Below are 16643 nucleotides of genomic sequence, written 5' to 3'. Positions count from 1 at the left end.
AAATGTAAGGAAGTAGAAATAGCAAGACGATCTTAAATATAAGAAAAAAGATGATACAATGAGAAATGGAGAAAAAACGTATTTGAAGAACATGCAAAAATGGGATTGGATAGATTGGAATAAGTATGAAAAATTGGGCTTGAAAAATAGAATGATAGAATACCAATTAGCGTCATCTTTGAAATGAAACTATTCTTATATTTATCATTTGTTTACAGCATTGTTTTTAATAAAATGCGATTCGTCATAATATCTATGTGAATCGTCTAGTGCGGTTTTAGGTTAATCATTGGTTTTTACATTGTTAAAATATTCTCATAAATATTGTTAAACTGAAAAAATATATACTTAATTTATTTTTATAATTATAACATTAAGATATTATTATAAAGCGAAATCTTTGCAGTTTGACCTAAGAATATTTACTAAATTCAAAAATGTAGAAACAATTATTTGTGAATATTTCAGTTTAAATATAAACGATATTAAATTTTAAATCTTTTTGCAATCTCTGAATAGTTTTATTTCAATTTTATTTCTAGTTGTCGCGCAAACTGTTGGGATGACATACTAATGATCTCATGCATAAAAGAATATGCTAATTGTTCACATCGAAACTTACCGAATTCCTTGAAACCAATAGAACTATGATTGTCATTTATATATCTATTGAAATTAGTAATAGTTATTTCACATTTTTAGACAGTAAACAACAGCAATTAGGGAAAACGGCCCGTAGAAATAACCGCTTAGTCGAATGTTCAGGAAACTATTGCGGGATTAATTAACATAATTACGTTTGCAAGCGAAGTACTGTTGATAATAATTAAAACACAAATCAAGGTTGCGACGTTACAGCGCGTCCATACAGCAACGACACGAAAACTTTGTGTACTAGGTAGTAAACAATGATGGAAATTGGAATTCTAAGAAATGAATAAAATATTACCTACATAGACCTAGTATTGTCTACTGTCCTAAATGAATATAGCTCTAATTACAATAATCTAAATGGAATAGGTATATTAGTATATTGAAGATTGTATCGACGAATAATATTTGAATATCATGATATTATATGTCTTCTTCTACTTGTCTAAATTTTCTAATTATTATGTATATCATATCTATCACTTCATTGATTTGAGAAAACAATGAAAAATATTTATAAATATTTAAGTACTAGAAGTTATTCTGAATAAAGTATAGTTTATGAAACTTTGGCGACCCAGTAAAAAAGATAAATAAATATTAGGTAATACAAAAGAAATTACATTTATGAAATTTAGGGCCGCAGTTAATATGATAAAGTAATTAGATATATATACTATTGAAATATACTAATAGTAAAGTAATACTAATAAGCCTAATATCGATAATATATGATATGACAGTAAAATAAAAGATATGCTTATTTAAATAATTATCATAAAGTTAAATGTGTAATCATTGCCTTGCCTTCAGAAAATAAAATTATTATAATAATTATGTTTTCTGGACAATCATATAAATACCACGAAAATGAGATGATTTGAAATTGATAAGTTTCAAAAATATCACAGACTATGATTGCACAAGTAATACAACTAAAAGTCAAATATAAAGGTCTGTTGCACGAAATCTCATGGACTCATGAGATAAATATTACTACAAAAACCAAGCAAGGCCGAGAATAATTCGGGCGTGAAGGCGCTTCAATAGGCCACAATGGTTACTGTGAGTTTATATTATTAAGTTATTTCAGCGATGCGACATAAAAATGAAACAATAATGACAAAACTTCTGACTTTGTTTATCTCTCTCACTTATCACGTCTAGCTCAAATCCTAATTAGGATATCTAAATTTAGAGTATAGTAAATAATAGGTCTTTTACTGAAAATTATGAATCATCTTATTACGCTCTAAGATGATTACGGTTCTATTTTTAGTCACTGCCCATTTCATATTGTTGTTAAGTATAGAAATGCTTTAGTCTTTCTATTCTTTATTTCATTATATTAAGTATTTTCATGTTTCGTGCAACAAACCAAAGTCAAATAAAATAATTGGCAACAAAACTGGCATGCTTCAGCCTCTACTCACGACTGACTACATCGAACGTATCTACTGGTTCAGGTTCAGGTGGCGGTTCCGTTTTCGGAACCGGGTTGCTCTCCGACTCATTGTATTGAGTTTCGAACTCATCGTTGTCGATATCCGACTCATTGTAGTCGAGACCCGGTTCCGCTTCTTGTTTAGGGGGGCGGGGTTTGAAGTCTTCGTCATCTGGCGGCGCGTCCGGTGCGTCACCTGAGCCGGCGCGGCCGTCCTCGTCGTCCGGGCCGGGGCCCGGTCCCCAGCCGGAGCCGGAGCTCTCGTCGATCTCTAGACCGGAGCCATCATCGTCTATGAAGAGGTTGTCCTTGTCGGACGCGAGCGGGTCGTCCTGTTGGTGCGGCGCGCCTTCTGTCGGCGGAACGCCTGAAACTGCTCCCTCCTGGAATTGAAAAGTTTCATATTTTAATACACTACTTCAAATTATTTATGTATACTAAACATCTACGATTTTCGGATATAGGATTAATTTAAGTCATCTTGGTCTGAAATATATGGGCAATGCAACACCTAATGATGCAGTCTAGGTTGGTGGACGTAGAGGTAGTAAGAATCTTAGTATAAGGTTGCAGAAATATATTTTTCACTTCTCAATCGCATTTACCGGTAAATATATCAGATTTCAATTTACAGATGTTTATCAATTCACACAAAGTTAAACTAAAACACTTGGCCTTGATTCCGATCGGACCTAGATTTATTCGCGAAGTACGCAAAAAGATTGAATAACTACCTACTGCAACGTAGCCATACGCAGTCGACCTATTTCCAGAAAATTCAACGAGGCATCAAATATGCACTTTCAACAGCACTATATGTTCTGAATTCAATATCACTTTAGTGAATACTACAACACTATTTCACGAAAATTAAGGCACAATTGTTCACTTTTCGCCGTAAAGCACGGATTAGCTGTCATGAAAAGCGCGTCTACGTCATCATGAATTGTGAAATCGTATTGAATGGGCTCCAATGACGTTTTTAATAAAAATCCACTCACCTTAACGTCCTAGGAACCTTCGATGTAAGTTATGCTTAGGTTTAACGTTTTGTTATTGGTAGTTAATAGGTTTTCTGAGCTTTGGCAGTGTCCTTTCGGTTAGCGTAAGTTGTGTAGTGACGGTAGGCGATCAATAGGCTGTTTTCGTGGGGTGGGGTAAGACAGGGAGGACCGTTGGTTCTCGCCGCTTGCCGACAGATGCCGGTTTGCGGATGTGGGAAGGCTTGCAGGAAACGTTTTCAGGCTCCTACGTAAGGCGGCGCTAGTAACGTCGGGTTCGGTTCAGAGACTTACCCATGATTTGCTACGTACTATGTATCCATAAACCTTTAAATATTATAAGTTATTCATGAGGTTGCGTAAATAAAAGAAGGTTACATTATGCGACTGCGTGAATTTTTAATTTACAATAATTACAAAATATTCTATTTCAAAGTTAAAATAAAAAAAATCTGCGATCAGCGTTTGGTAGCACTTGATGGTGTTTTATAGATCAACATACAATAAGTAATCTTTACATAATATAAAAATACTTGCCCTGACTGATTGACTGACTCTATCAACACACAACCTGAGCCGCTGGGGTTAGAAACTAGAAATTTTTACAATAGTTTCCTTTTGTGACGTAGGCACTTATAGGGGATGGAAGTTTGTATGAAAATCCATCTTTTTTAAAATTATATCGAAGAAAATTGGTACTTATTTAGACTTTCGATTAAAAATGAAGAAACTTTACATTTTCAGTATTTTTAGAAATTTCACCGCCAAGAAACTTAAAAGTTTGTGAAGAGTTCAAAGTTTGTGTGAAAGTCCGTCATTTTTTAAGTTACATCTAAGTATGAAAATTGGTATTTGGACTCTCAGGCAAATATTAAGAAGTAAGCGTTTCTGTAGTTTCTTTAATTTTTTTAGAAACCTACAATTCAGTAAGTACTAAAATAACCTAATAATAAAAATTAAAATCAGTTCAAATACAACGGGATCCAGCCAACGTATTTTTCGAGTCGGTGTTACCCTAAGTAAAATATTCAAGTAGGTAGGTAAACATAGTATATCAATACTCCTGTATTTGGATAAAAAGCAATTTATTTTCACATTATTCCAGCTCGGGGTTTAATTCCAGCAAACCGCAAACCGTAATAGATATTATTTTATGATTACCTTAGATGAGTAGTTATAGTACGCGACAGGTCGAGATGGCAATCGGGGTATGAGGCGGGTGGGGGAAGCACACTTGGGGAGCTGTGCGGGTGTGCAGGGCGTCCCCAACACGATTGCCATCGTGACCTGTTGCGTACCATACCTATATTGTTAAGTATGATTTATTTTTTATGAATAACTCTAGCTCAGATTAATTATATAATAAAGTAAAGTAAAGTAAAAGTAAAATATGCTTTATTCTACACCAAAACAAAAACAATAGACATATAACAAATACAGCATGTACAATAGGCGGCCTTATCGCTAAAATAGCGATCTCTTCCAGGCAACCTTAGGGTAGAGGATATTATAAAAATTAAAGAAAGCGGAAGGGGTGTACTGATTAAATAAAGTAAATACACATAATATACGTATGTATATATATATATAAATGAAAATACAACAGTAAATAAGAGAGGAATAGACGACAGATAAGTGGAATAAAAGTAAAAATAAATAAACACAAAATAAAAGTAAAAATAAATAAAAATAGATAGTGATTGAGACTGTTAATAATTAATCGGTAAGCGGTGAGTAGCTGGGCGCTCATTTTTGATGTGAAAACTTCTTTAGGCGCGTTGGGCAATTTTGGGGCGGGTAAAAACTTCAAGTTCACGTCACCGATATCCTAATGTTTATAGTGCCCGCACCGGGTTGCAAGCTATCCCTGTCCTATTTCGTCAAAATCGATCAATCTAATGTGCTGTGAAACAGACAGACACAGTTTCGCATCACTACCCATTTTATGAATGCGAAAGTGTGTTTGTTTATTGGTTTCATATAGGAGAGTGACATATTATACTTCTATCAGGTTACTTTTATTCCGGAAAATCAAATCTCACGGTATTTTTAAAATTCACGCGAGCAAAGTCACAGGCATCAGCTAGTTTAAAATAATTAGTTTTGGATAATAAAGAAACAAAATATAATGTGGCCGATTCTCTTGTACACAATCTCTAAACTAAACTAAATTAACAGGTCTAAATCTAGTGCCATCGTTTTCCGCAAGCAACATTATGAAAGGGATAGCAATAGATTTAGAGGTGCCATTTTAGTTTAGTTTAGAGATTGTGTACAAAAGAATTAGCCACATTGTTTATTTTAATTTGAATACTATAGCAGCAAATGGTGCTGGATTTTTGCCGGCGAAATTTTTTATTAGGTATATTATATCGTGGGTATATCCATACATGATCCCTTCGCGTGGATTATAAAAGCTTAATTACTCATTAAAAATTCAGCTCATGAAAGCCATATTTATTCTAATATTCTAATAACATATTCTGAAGCCATTACGAGCACGTTTCGGCCGGTAATAGCTATTATTATTTATTCCTTTGGGATATAAAGCTTTGACCTGTATTCAGAGAATTCGTTACTTATTTCGATGAATTGTATTTGCGTTTTTAGGGTTCCGTACCTCAAAAACGGAATCCTTATAGGATCACTTTGTCGTCTGTCTGTCAAGAAACCTATAGGGTACTTTCCGTTGACCTAGAATCATGAAATTTGGCAGGAAGGTAGGTCTTATAGCAGACATGAGGGGAAAAATCTGAAAATTGAGAATTTGTGGTTACATCACAAGAAAAAAATTAAAATGTGTTCATGAACAAATATTGCTATTTTCAACTTTCAAAGTAAGATAACTATACCAAGTGGGGTATCATATAAAAGGGCTTTACTTGTACACTAAAACAGATTTTTATTTATTTTTTGGCATAATCGTTTTTGATTTATCGTGCAAAATTTCGATAAAATACGATTGTAGTACGGAACCCTCAGTGCGCGAGTCTGACTCGCACTTGGGCGGTTTTTTTACCAACACTTGAAACGTAATTCGTTACCTGTTGACTTTTTATGTTGTGTATTGAGAGGTTTATTACCCTTTTTGAGTGGGTGAAAATAAATGTCAATTTACAGCAAAAATATCTTCGAAAAGCTTTCATATTAGAAAGGGGAACTGATGGCAGAAAAATTAACGAAATTAAAATTGAAAACTCCACTGCCCTGCCGTATTTTTTTTAAAACATTTATAGCCAGTGACAGTCAAGATAGTTTCGTACCGCAAAGCATAGCCAAGCAGAGGCGTCTTTACCTATGGTGCAGGGTGTGCGGCGCACACGGGCGCCGGGTCTAATGCGACACCTCCAAAGATGCGTCGATGCCGGCGCTCTCAAAGACCCTGCGCGCGTGTTATGGCCGACGCCATCATCATTTAAAATTGCACCATTTGCATCCGAATTTCCGTTTGAAAATATAACTGTTAGTATTCCATTTTGACCCTGCTCCTACTAGACTAGAGGGCGCCAGGGTACTGGTTGCACACGGGCGCCACAAGGGCTAGAGACGCCTCTGTCGCCATGGTCTGCACCCGTAAGTAGTCAAAATTCCACGGATACGTACGAAGCGATTTGCCTCCTCATTTCTAATTCGAACAAACTTTCGCATTTATAATAAGGGTACTGATAGCAGTGGCGTGTAGGGCACAGAGGCATAAATGCACTGCTTTTTTTTTTTTTTTTTTTTTTTTAATAGATATAGCGAGCAAGCGAGCAGGCGGGTCACCTGATGTTAAGTGATTACCGCCGCCCATGAACATTTGCAGCACCAGAGGAGCCGCCGATGCGTTGCCGGCCTTTTAGGAATTTGTTGGTCCGCCCCTTGAATAACCCCATGTTATAATCTAGTGGGAACACCGCCGATGGGAGTTGGTTCCACAGTTTGCACGTGCGTGGAAAGAAGGATCTGGCGCAGCGGACGGTCGAAGTGCACCAGACACCCAGATGGTGAGGGTGAAATTCCTTACGGTGGCGCGCGGTGCGGTTGTAGAAAAAAGAGGGTGGAATGAGGTCAAAAAGCTCTTCAGAGCACTCCCCATTATACAGGCGATAGAACACGCATAGAGAGCTAACGTCTCTGCGGTGCTCCAGGCTTTCCAACGAGGCGGTTAGTTTGGGATCGTCCACAAGTCGAACAGCCCGCCTTTGGATCCGATCAAATGGAAGGAGTTGGTACTGGGGTGCTCCAGCCCAAAGGTGGGAGCAGTACTCCATGTGAGGGCGGACTTGCGCCTTATAGAGTAGGAGCCTATGCTCGGGCGCGAAGTACCGCTTTGCTCTGTTGAGCACCCCAAGCTTTTTGGAGGCTAATTTGGCCTTGCTTTCCAAATGATCGCGGAATTGAACCTCGCTCGAAATGTGGACTCCAAGGATCCCAATGCTGTTGGAAGGTGTGAGGGGAGTGCTCTGAAAGAGAAGAGGCAGTGTAAAAGGGGACTTCTTGGCGGAAAACGCGCAAACTTGTGTTTTAGTTGGGTTAAATTGCACTAGGTTTTGTGCGCCCCATTCTGACACTTTACCTAGGCAGGTTTCTATGTCAGACACAAGTTTGGCTCTACACTCCTCCAGCACTGCGCGAGAAAGCTGTGTATGTCCTTTGTACAGGGCATCACCCGTACTGTCATCCGCATAGCAATGGATGTTGTTGTGATGCAACATGTCATTGATATGCAGGATGAACAGTGTGGGCGATAGCACCGAGCCCTGAGGGACGCCAGCATTGATGGGTTTGAGTTCCGAGCAAAAACCGTCGACAGCGACCTTGATGCTGCGACCGTCAAGGAAACTGGCGACCCAATTACACAGCTTCACTGGTAGTCCGTAAGATGGTAGTTTCGATAGAAGTGCCTCATGCCAAACTCTATCAAAGGCTTTTGCAATATCAAGACTGACCGCCAGAGCCTCTTCCTTGCTGTCAATGGCTTCCGCCCAGCGGTGCGTGAGATAAATAAGAAGATCACCAGTTGTAATAGCTCAATGCAAATTTTTCATTATGACCTGCCAGTAAACAGGTTCCTACCTTAATGCCTACCCTGGCTTCAAACCCTGTGCACGCCACTGACTGATAGGTATCACTCACGATAGTTCAACCGCTAAAACGTCGATTTGTAATTACTCTTCTTAATTTCAAAACTTAAACGAAAAAATTGGCCCGGCAATTGGGATAGAAAAGCATTTAAAGCTTTTGTGCTGACAATTTGGAGGTTTACCGTCCTCCTTAAAGCCGCTCAAAAAGTTAAACAAAGCTCTTTGTAGAACCTTTAAATATGCGATGAATTTCGAAGTAGGCGCAAAAGGCAACTGTTTAAAATGTACAAAGTTTAATGGAAATCCTCCCGGCCTCTGAGGGAATATTAAGAGGGTACTGCGTGGGTGTAAACCTCTGTGGTGGCTACTTAAGTGCTCCAGGTTCCTTAGACCTATTTCAACTGTTTGGGAGTACTAGATAGGTCACGTCTAGAATTGATTAGGTACAGGTCGTTTCTGAAGAGCTTGTTTTATTACCCACCCGAATTTTACTTAGTCAGGTTATTTTAGAACGAAAGACATTAAGTTTGTTTTGTTTTACATACAGGCTTACAGTGTTTAATGTAGTCTAAGACATTATTAAAAAAAAAATTTTACAAAAAAAAACATCCGCCTGTCATGAAAAACACTATAGGTATAGGTACCTAGTCTTCTTCTTCTCATACTGAGAGGAGGTCCGTACACTGTGGTGACAGTTAGTCGGCGATGGGTTGATAATGATGGCGATGAATCAAACAAAGCCTAGTTTTGTATTAACCAACGAAGATTTAGTTGATTTACATACACAGTTCGGAGATTTAGATGTATTACATCCACAGACCACCACCTATAGACGCTTAATAGCCGGACACCCTCGATCGCCAAGCTTGTTGTTGTTAGTTGTTAGTTGCTTAGCATAAAAGTCGGCCCACGCCCGTTCGGTAACCTCATTCCGCACATTGTCTTGATTACGTGACTTTTGAGTCCACCAATCAGAACAAAGCATTCTCCCCTGTCCCCCGCAAACATTGTACGATTTTATTTTCATTCAAAACCTTGTATATATGCGTACTCTTGAAGTTGAATTCTTTGTGATTACATCAGTGTATAAAACATTACACATTCTCTGTATAATCTACCCTCAGTTGTAGTACCTACATAAAATGTCAAACGCAGAGGTATAATATTCATTTTCCTGAATAGTAATTACCATAGAGCAGAAACAAAGAGGAGATGTTGTATTAAGATTTCCCTATGAAATATCGAGTGACATTTTGCGGGGTGAGGGGTTGTGGAACGCCGCCCACTTCTCAATTTTCCATCTGCGGGTTAGTAGCAAAACTACTCGCTTAGCGACCTAACATCGATAATATATTGATGTCACTACATAGTTCAGCTATCTCACACTAGATGTCAATAATCTAGAACTATTTTAATAATTACGTATAAAATTACTTACAAATGAAATGTGATACCATTCATAGCATCAGAACGTCTGTCTGAATAACTTTGACACGATAAAACACAACACTTCATCCTTTTGTTGTTAAAAACGCGAAAACACACCGATAATACGAGTCTCAATATATGTGAACCTGACGAACGCAGACAGCATACTAACTAAGGCCCCGCCCACAGTGATGACGTCAGGACCTAGTTGAAAATCACAGTGCACAGTTGCTTAGGCCAACTCCTCTTTGTTTCTGCTCTATGGTAATTACCTACGCTTTCAAGTATACGAGAAACTGAGTGAATCGCTGTAGGTATGTCGTTAGTAAAAACTAAAGTAGTGGGTATATACCTCGGTATACAAAAACCGGCCAAGAACGAGTCGGACTCGCGCACCGAGGGTTCCATACCTTGGAAGGTGCTATTGCCAAAGCGCAGTTTTGGTAAGCTCACCCGCTAGGTGGACAGACCAGTGGCCCTACCGCGGTTGTTTGACAGCTACAATGTCACGATCGCAATCATCTCTGATTGGTTAATGCTCGCTCACTATTGGCCGCAATGCATTGTTGCTCATTGTTGCAACAAGAATCGCACAAATTCAGCCAATCAGAACAATTGAGTTTGTAATAATGATTGATGCAGGTTTTAGACAATCGCCCCGCTGGTCGAGATAGCAACCGGGTTATGAGGCGGGGGGACACCCCGCACACCCGAACGTCAGCTGCGCTCGCCCGCACAGTGTTACCGTGGGGTTGTGCGGGTGTGCGGGGCGTTCCCTCCCCGATTGCAATCTCGACCTGTCGTCGACTATATATCCAACAGTGAAGGTGTGTCGGTTGACGTTGATGATGATGAAATGAAACAAAAACACTGACGAGACGTGAGCTTGCGTATGCTGCCGCGCAGCGCCATAATAAATAGAGAATAGAGCTTAATTTGAGTTGTTAAATTTCCACGCCTCCTATCCTCTCTACTTTGCGGGTGCGCGTTACACCTAAGTTTACCTTTTTTTTATAAAAAAGAATATTAGCCAAGTTCATTGCTGACTAATATTCCCCTTTCCCCTCCAATTAAGCATAAAGCTTGTGCTAGGAGTAAGTACGACAATAGTGCAACAACAGGTGGAATTTGAATCGGCGACTTTTCGGTTTTCAGTCCGCTCCTTTAACCGTTGAGCTATCGAGGCTCTAAATTATTATAGCTAAAAGAAGTGCAAGAGTCATTTATACTTGAATACATATCTAAATATATAAAAGGAAAAGGCGACTGACTGACTGACTGATCTATCAACGCACAGCTCAAACTACTGGACGGATCGGGCTGAAATTTGGCATGCAGATCGCTATTAGGACGTAGGCATCAACTAAGAAAGAATTTTTGAAAATTGAACTCCTAAGGAGTGAAATAGGGGTTCGAAATTAGTGTAGTTCACGCGGACGAAGTCGCGAGCATAAGCTAGCTATAGCTAAAAGAAGTGCAAGTATCATTTATACTTGAACATTATAAAAATAATTGTAATGCAAGCGGAAAATATATCCGCTGAAAACAAAAGAGACACTAAAAGCTGTTGGCCTTTTGATAGTTATGATTGCAACGCTTCTTTTCTCATTTGCCGGCGACATTAACTGCAGTCTGCAATGTAAAGCCGCAATTTGTCCGCGGCCTGGTTTCATATTGGAGAAGAAAAGAATATTTTCGTGACAACAATACAAATTCTCTTGCGCTGAGTTATATAAAGCTTGGGGACGTTGTTTATGTCTACTAAATTGCTTTTTAACGTATATTTTGCTTATCTACTTGACTGATATTTTACTTGACTCTGTTTTCATCGCATAATACCTACCTATTGCACTATAGGACTATTATATCTTCTGTGCTATAGGTCTATAGAGCCTCAATAGCTCAACCGGTATAGGAGTGGACTGAAAACCGAAAGGTCGACGGTTCAAACCCCGCCCGTTGCACTATTGTCGTACCTACTCCTAGCACAAGCCTGACGCTTAATTGGAGAGGAAAGGGGAATATTAGTCATTTAACATGGCTAATATTCTTTATAAAAAAAAAAAAAAAAAAAAAAAAAAAAAAAAAAAAAAAAAAAAAAAAAAAAAAAAAAAAAAAAATTATAATACTTTTTTATAAGAAAGGACGCGCGTTGCGCCCGAGCATCTGACGCGCTATGCACAGTAAATAGAGCATAGTTTGAGTTATTATCAGAAAATCAGCCAAGTGCGAGTCGAACTCGCACATTTTTCGACCTCGGCTTCACTTTTGTTACAACACGTTACTTTTGTTCATCCCGCAAAAAAAAAGATTTCCCACAGGATTTTTAAAAACCTATTATCCAGGCTAACGACGTTGCGGGTTTCAGCTAGTAGGTAAATAATATAAATATGTAATAATATATACTTTATTTAATTTAATGAAAACATTTCTAATGACTATGAATGAAGAAACTTATGTTCTATTAAACGTGTTTTTAATTTTCTGTGAATTAAACTTTCAGTCACTGAATGCAATATTTAAGAAAATAGTCCGCCATCCAGCATCCTCACTCCTCTCCAAAAGAGGTCAAGACGGTTCCGTTTAAGAATAAAATTCACACTAATTTTGAAACTAGACTGAAAATATTTAATAAAATATCAGTTTAATTTTTTTATTATAATTAAGTGCGTAATAAATAAGTTAGTGCACATGAAGCCCTTTCTTTTTTTAGGTGACGGTAATTTTTTTGAAGTAAATTGTATTTCGTCGACACAGCCCATCTAGATGTATTAACTAGCTGCCCTGGCGAACTTCGTTCCGCCTAACAGTCGATGCAATTTTTTTAAATTTTTCTCTCTGTAAGAACCATCCTCGTACTTCAAGGAGTACCTATTATAAAAAAAGAATTAGCGAAATGGGTTCAGCTGTTCTCGATATTTGCAATGACCAACACATTTAGTGATTCATTTTTAAGGTTCCGTAACTCAAAAGGAAAAACGGAACCCTTATAGGATCACTTTGTTGTCTGTCTGTCTGTCAAGAAACCTACAGGGTACTTCCCGTTGACCTAGAATCATCAAATTTGGCAGAAAGGTAGGTCTTATAGCTGGCATGAGGGGAAAAATCTGAAAACCGTGAATTTGTGGTTACATCACAAGAAATAAATTAAAATGTTTGCAGGAACAAATATTGCTATTTTCAACTTTCAAAGTAAGATTACTATACCAAGTGGGGTATCATATGAAAGGGCTTTACTTGTACATTCTAAAACAGATTTTTATTTATTTTTGGGCATAATAGTTTTTGATTTATCGTGCAAAATGTCGATAAAATACGATTGTATTACGGAACCCTCAGTGCGCGAGTCTGACTCGCACTTGGCCGGTTTTTATACTATAGAGAAGATATGGCGTATATTTTGATAATCGCAAATAAATCAAAACATACATATAAGGTAGGTACCTAATTCCCTTTGACCTAGATTCTACAATCATATTTGACAAGGAGCAAAGTCAGCTCAAGTAATGGAAAAGTCCGAAAATCGTTGATTTGTTAAATTATGTAAGTAAAACAAAAAAAAATTATTTTTACGATTACAATTGTAGTTGGATATAATTTAAGAAAAAAACAGTTGCACTTATCCTTCCAAGGCCTCATTGCGCTTTTTTACGATTTTTCAAAGATTGTTCTATTGCTTACCCTTGTAATGTGACTATATAGCCAGGTGCCTAACCTTAATAAGTCTTATGTTCTTGTTAATTTCTGATTTCCTATTATTATTTGTAAAAGAAAATACATAGTAAGTACTATTTGTTTTGAGAGTAAAATTTTTGGACCACACAATTAGGTTAGAAAAACATTTAAAGTTACAGGTAAAATAAACATAAAAAGATGATACGAAATAATATACTTAACAACTTCAAAATCCTACTCTTCAAAAACACGACTTTGTTCTTGAAAATACTTCGATAATCGCCCAAAGTTTCAGACTTAGTTTGCATAATTAATAAGTTCCAAGACTGACAAGGCCTTTCAGTTATTAGGACAAAAGGTTGCGATCAGTATAATAATACGCAGTAACATTGAGTTGTCATAATATAGAGTAGATGATTCCACAAAAAAACGGCTCAAACATAACATGAACAAGAGGAGTCATACTTTTTGTCATAAAGTATATTTGCGCAGAACCCTGCTGCTATTCGATTTGTCAATAATATCACAATCTTCTCCGACTCTTCCATTTTAATAGTATAATTAAAGTATATTTTTCTGTCTGTCTGCTAGCCTTTCAAGGCGCATTCGTTCAACGAGTTCCCACGAGATTTTTAAAAACCTAAATCCACGCGGTCGAAGTCGCTAGATAATCTAGTAATTTATATTATTACCAGCTTATGCTCGCGACGTCGTCCGCGTGGACTACATACATTTCAAACCCCTATTTCACCACCTTAGGGGTTGAATTTTCAAAAATCCTTTCTTAGCAGATGCCTACGTCCTAATAGCTATCTGCACGCCAAATTTGAGCCCGATCCGTCCAGTAGTTTGAGCTGTGCGTTGATAGATCAGTCAGTCAGTCAGTCAGTCAGTCAGTCAGTCACCTTTTCCTTTTATATATATATAGATCATTGCTTTATTCAAAAATGTTGATTAGTTCTAAGCTTACGTTTTTGTAATCATTATATTCCAATTACGATTACTACTACGATTAGAACCTAGGTGATGACTGTAGATGAGGGCGTTTTTTTAAAACTTTTTCATAATAAATTTTGCTCCTCCAGTCTACTAAACTCAATGCACATTACAATTAAAATGAAAGTAAATTATAACGCGCCGTCTCGAAAGGAAGATCGGCTGGAAAAATAATTTATTCATTTGAAGAGAAAATGGAAACTGAAGATACTTCTATCTTTTCTATAACTTGTTAGAATTTTGTTCTCATTTTCTCTCGTTTTTAGGGTTCCGTACCAAAAGGGTAAAACGGGACCCTATTACTAAGACTCCGCTGTCCGTCCGTCTGTCTGTCCGTCTGTCACCAGGCTTTATCTTATGCACCGTGATATATAGACAGTTGAAATTTTGACAGATGATGTATTTCTGTTGCCACTATAATAAGAGATACTAAAAAACAGTATAAAACAAATATTTAAAGGGGCTCCCATACAAAAAACGTGATTTTTTGCTCGTTTTAGGATTCCGTATTTATAGATAACTAGATGATGCCCGCGACTTCGTCTGCGTGGAATTAGGTTTTTGAAAATCCCGTAAGAAGTGTTTGATTATCCGGGATAAAAAGTAGCCTATGTCACTCTCCAGGTCTTTATCTATACTCATGCAAAAAATCACGTCAATCCATTGCACCTTTGCGACGTGATTGAAGGACAAACCAACAAACCAACAAACAAACACACTTTCGCATTTATAATAAGTGCGCGAGTCCGACTCGCACTTGGCCGATTTTTATTTTCTTGATCGTGATTGGTTTTATCTAATTTCGCCGGCATGGAATCAATAATTCCCTAATAGCCTCTGGGGTGCCTCAAACGGAAGTCGGTCGTCATCGTCGTGGGAGTGATTTTCACAGATGATGTATTTCTGTTGCTCTATAACAACAAATACCTACTAAAAACAGAATTAAATAAATATTTAAGGGGGTTACCATACAACAAATGTAAATTTTTTAATGTACGGAATTTTTTAAATTTTCGTAATGGTACGGAACCCTTCTTGCGCGTGTCCGACTCGCACTTGGCCGATTTTTATTTTATATCAACCCATCACCGGCTCACTACAAAGCACGGGTCTCCTCTCAGAGTAAGAAGGGTTTTGGCCATAGTCTACCACGCTGGCCATGTGCGGATTCGTAGACTTCACAGTTCACACACCCTTCAGAACATTATGGAGAACTCTCAGGCATGCAGGTTTCCTCACGATGTTTTCCTTCACCGTTAAAGCAAGTGATATTTAATTAATTAAAACGCACATAACTCTGAAAAGTTAGAGGTGCGTGCCCGGGATCGAACCCCCGACCTCCGATTAGAAGGCGGACGTCCTAACCACTATAGGCTATCACAGCTTTGCCATCGTGATTGGTTTTATCTAATTTCGCCGGCATGGAATCAATAATTCCCTAATAGCCTCTAGGGTCTTCGTCGTTTCTCAAACGGAAGGCGGTCGTCATCGTATTATGGAGTCTCGGCAATTAGTTTTTTTTATGTAAGTAAAATGAATTGAAGCTTGATAACATTTTTGTTTGATAGATAAAATATTGACGTTGGTATATTCCGATTACGATATCTAATCTAATTAATATATAAAAGGAAAAGGTGACTGACTCTCTGACTGATCTATCAACGCACAACTCAAACTACTGGACGGATCGGGCTGAAATTTGGCATGCAGATAGCTATTATGACGTAGGCATCCGCTAAGAAAGGATTTTTGAAAAATTCAACCCCTAAGGGGATGAAATAGGGGTTTGAAATTTGTGTAGTCCACGTTAACGAAGTCGCGAGCATAAGCTAGTCTAAATATATAAAAGGAAAAGGTGACTGACTGACTGATCTATCAACGCACAGCTCAAACTACTGGACGTATTAAGCTGAAATTGGGCATGCAGAATGCTATTATGACGTAGGCATCCGCTAAGAAAGGATTTTTGAAAATTCAACCCCTAAAGGAGTTTACTGTAATATTATCAGTATTACTAAGATCTATCTTTCAAACACAATTTAAAACTTCTAAAGAACTTAGCCGCGCGGATAAATAGTTTTCTCTCCCTAACAGATGGCGAAATTTAATTAACCGGATTAATTAATAACAAGGAAACGCCTGACGACGGTCGTAAATACTTGTCTGTTGGAACGTTTTAATTTTTTTTTACATTTTTTCGCTGAAGAGGGTAGAATGATTTACGATGCGATCTTTTAGTCATAAATCAACGCTTTAAGGCTCGATAAATGGTACGCTAGCTAAAGAGAAACTGTTCATAGCACTGTAATAATTGTTTCGCAGAGATTCCTTACAATTGCTAAAATTACATATCAATATCGTAGTCATTAACCAATAGACATC

The 16643-nt window shown here is 37.7% G+C and overlaps 1 protein-coding gene across 3 annotated transcripts in view; it reads right to left on the bottom strand.

Moving 5' to 3' along the window:
• LOC117993365 (syndecan-like) overlaps positions 1-16643 on the bottom strand; it is a 309582-nt gene that overhangs the window by 9681 nt on the left and 283258 nt on the right. For 2 of the 3 annotated variants that reach the window (XR_011238252.1, XM_034981160.2), the window contains exon 2: positions 2085-2478. Coding sequence is in view for 2 of the 3 variants with exons in the window: in XM_034981160.2 (XP_034837051.1) it covers positions 2085-2478 (394 nt within the window). In the remaining variant the exon portion in view is untranslated. The remainder of the gene's footprint in view (positions 1-2084; positions 2479-16643) is intronic. The other variant, XM_034981167.2, reaches the window with a different exon arrangement.

The sequence above is a fragment of the Maniola hyperantus genome, chromosome 2 (assembly GCF_902806685.2).
Source record: "Maniola hyperantus chromosome 2, iAphHyp1.2, whole genome shotgun sequence".
Classification (NCBI taxonomy): Eukaryota; Metazoa; Arthropoda; class Insecta; order Lepidoptera; family Nymphalidae; genus Maniola; species Maniola hyperantus.
This window is presented reverse-complemented; position numbering and strand designations above follow the sequence as displayed.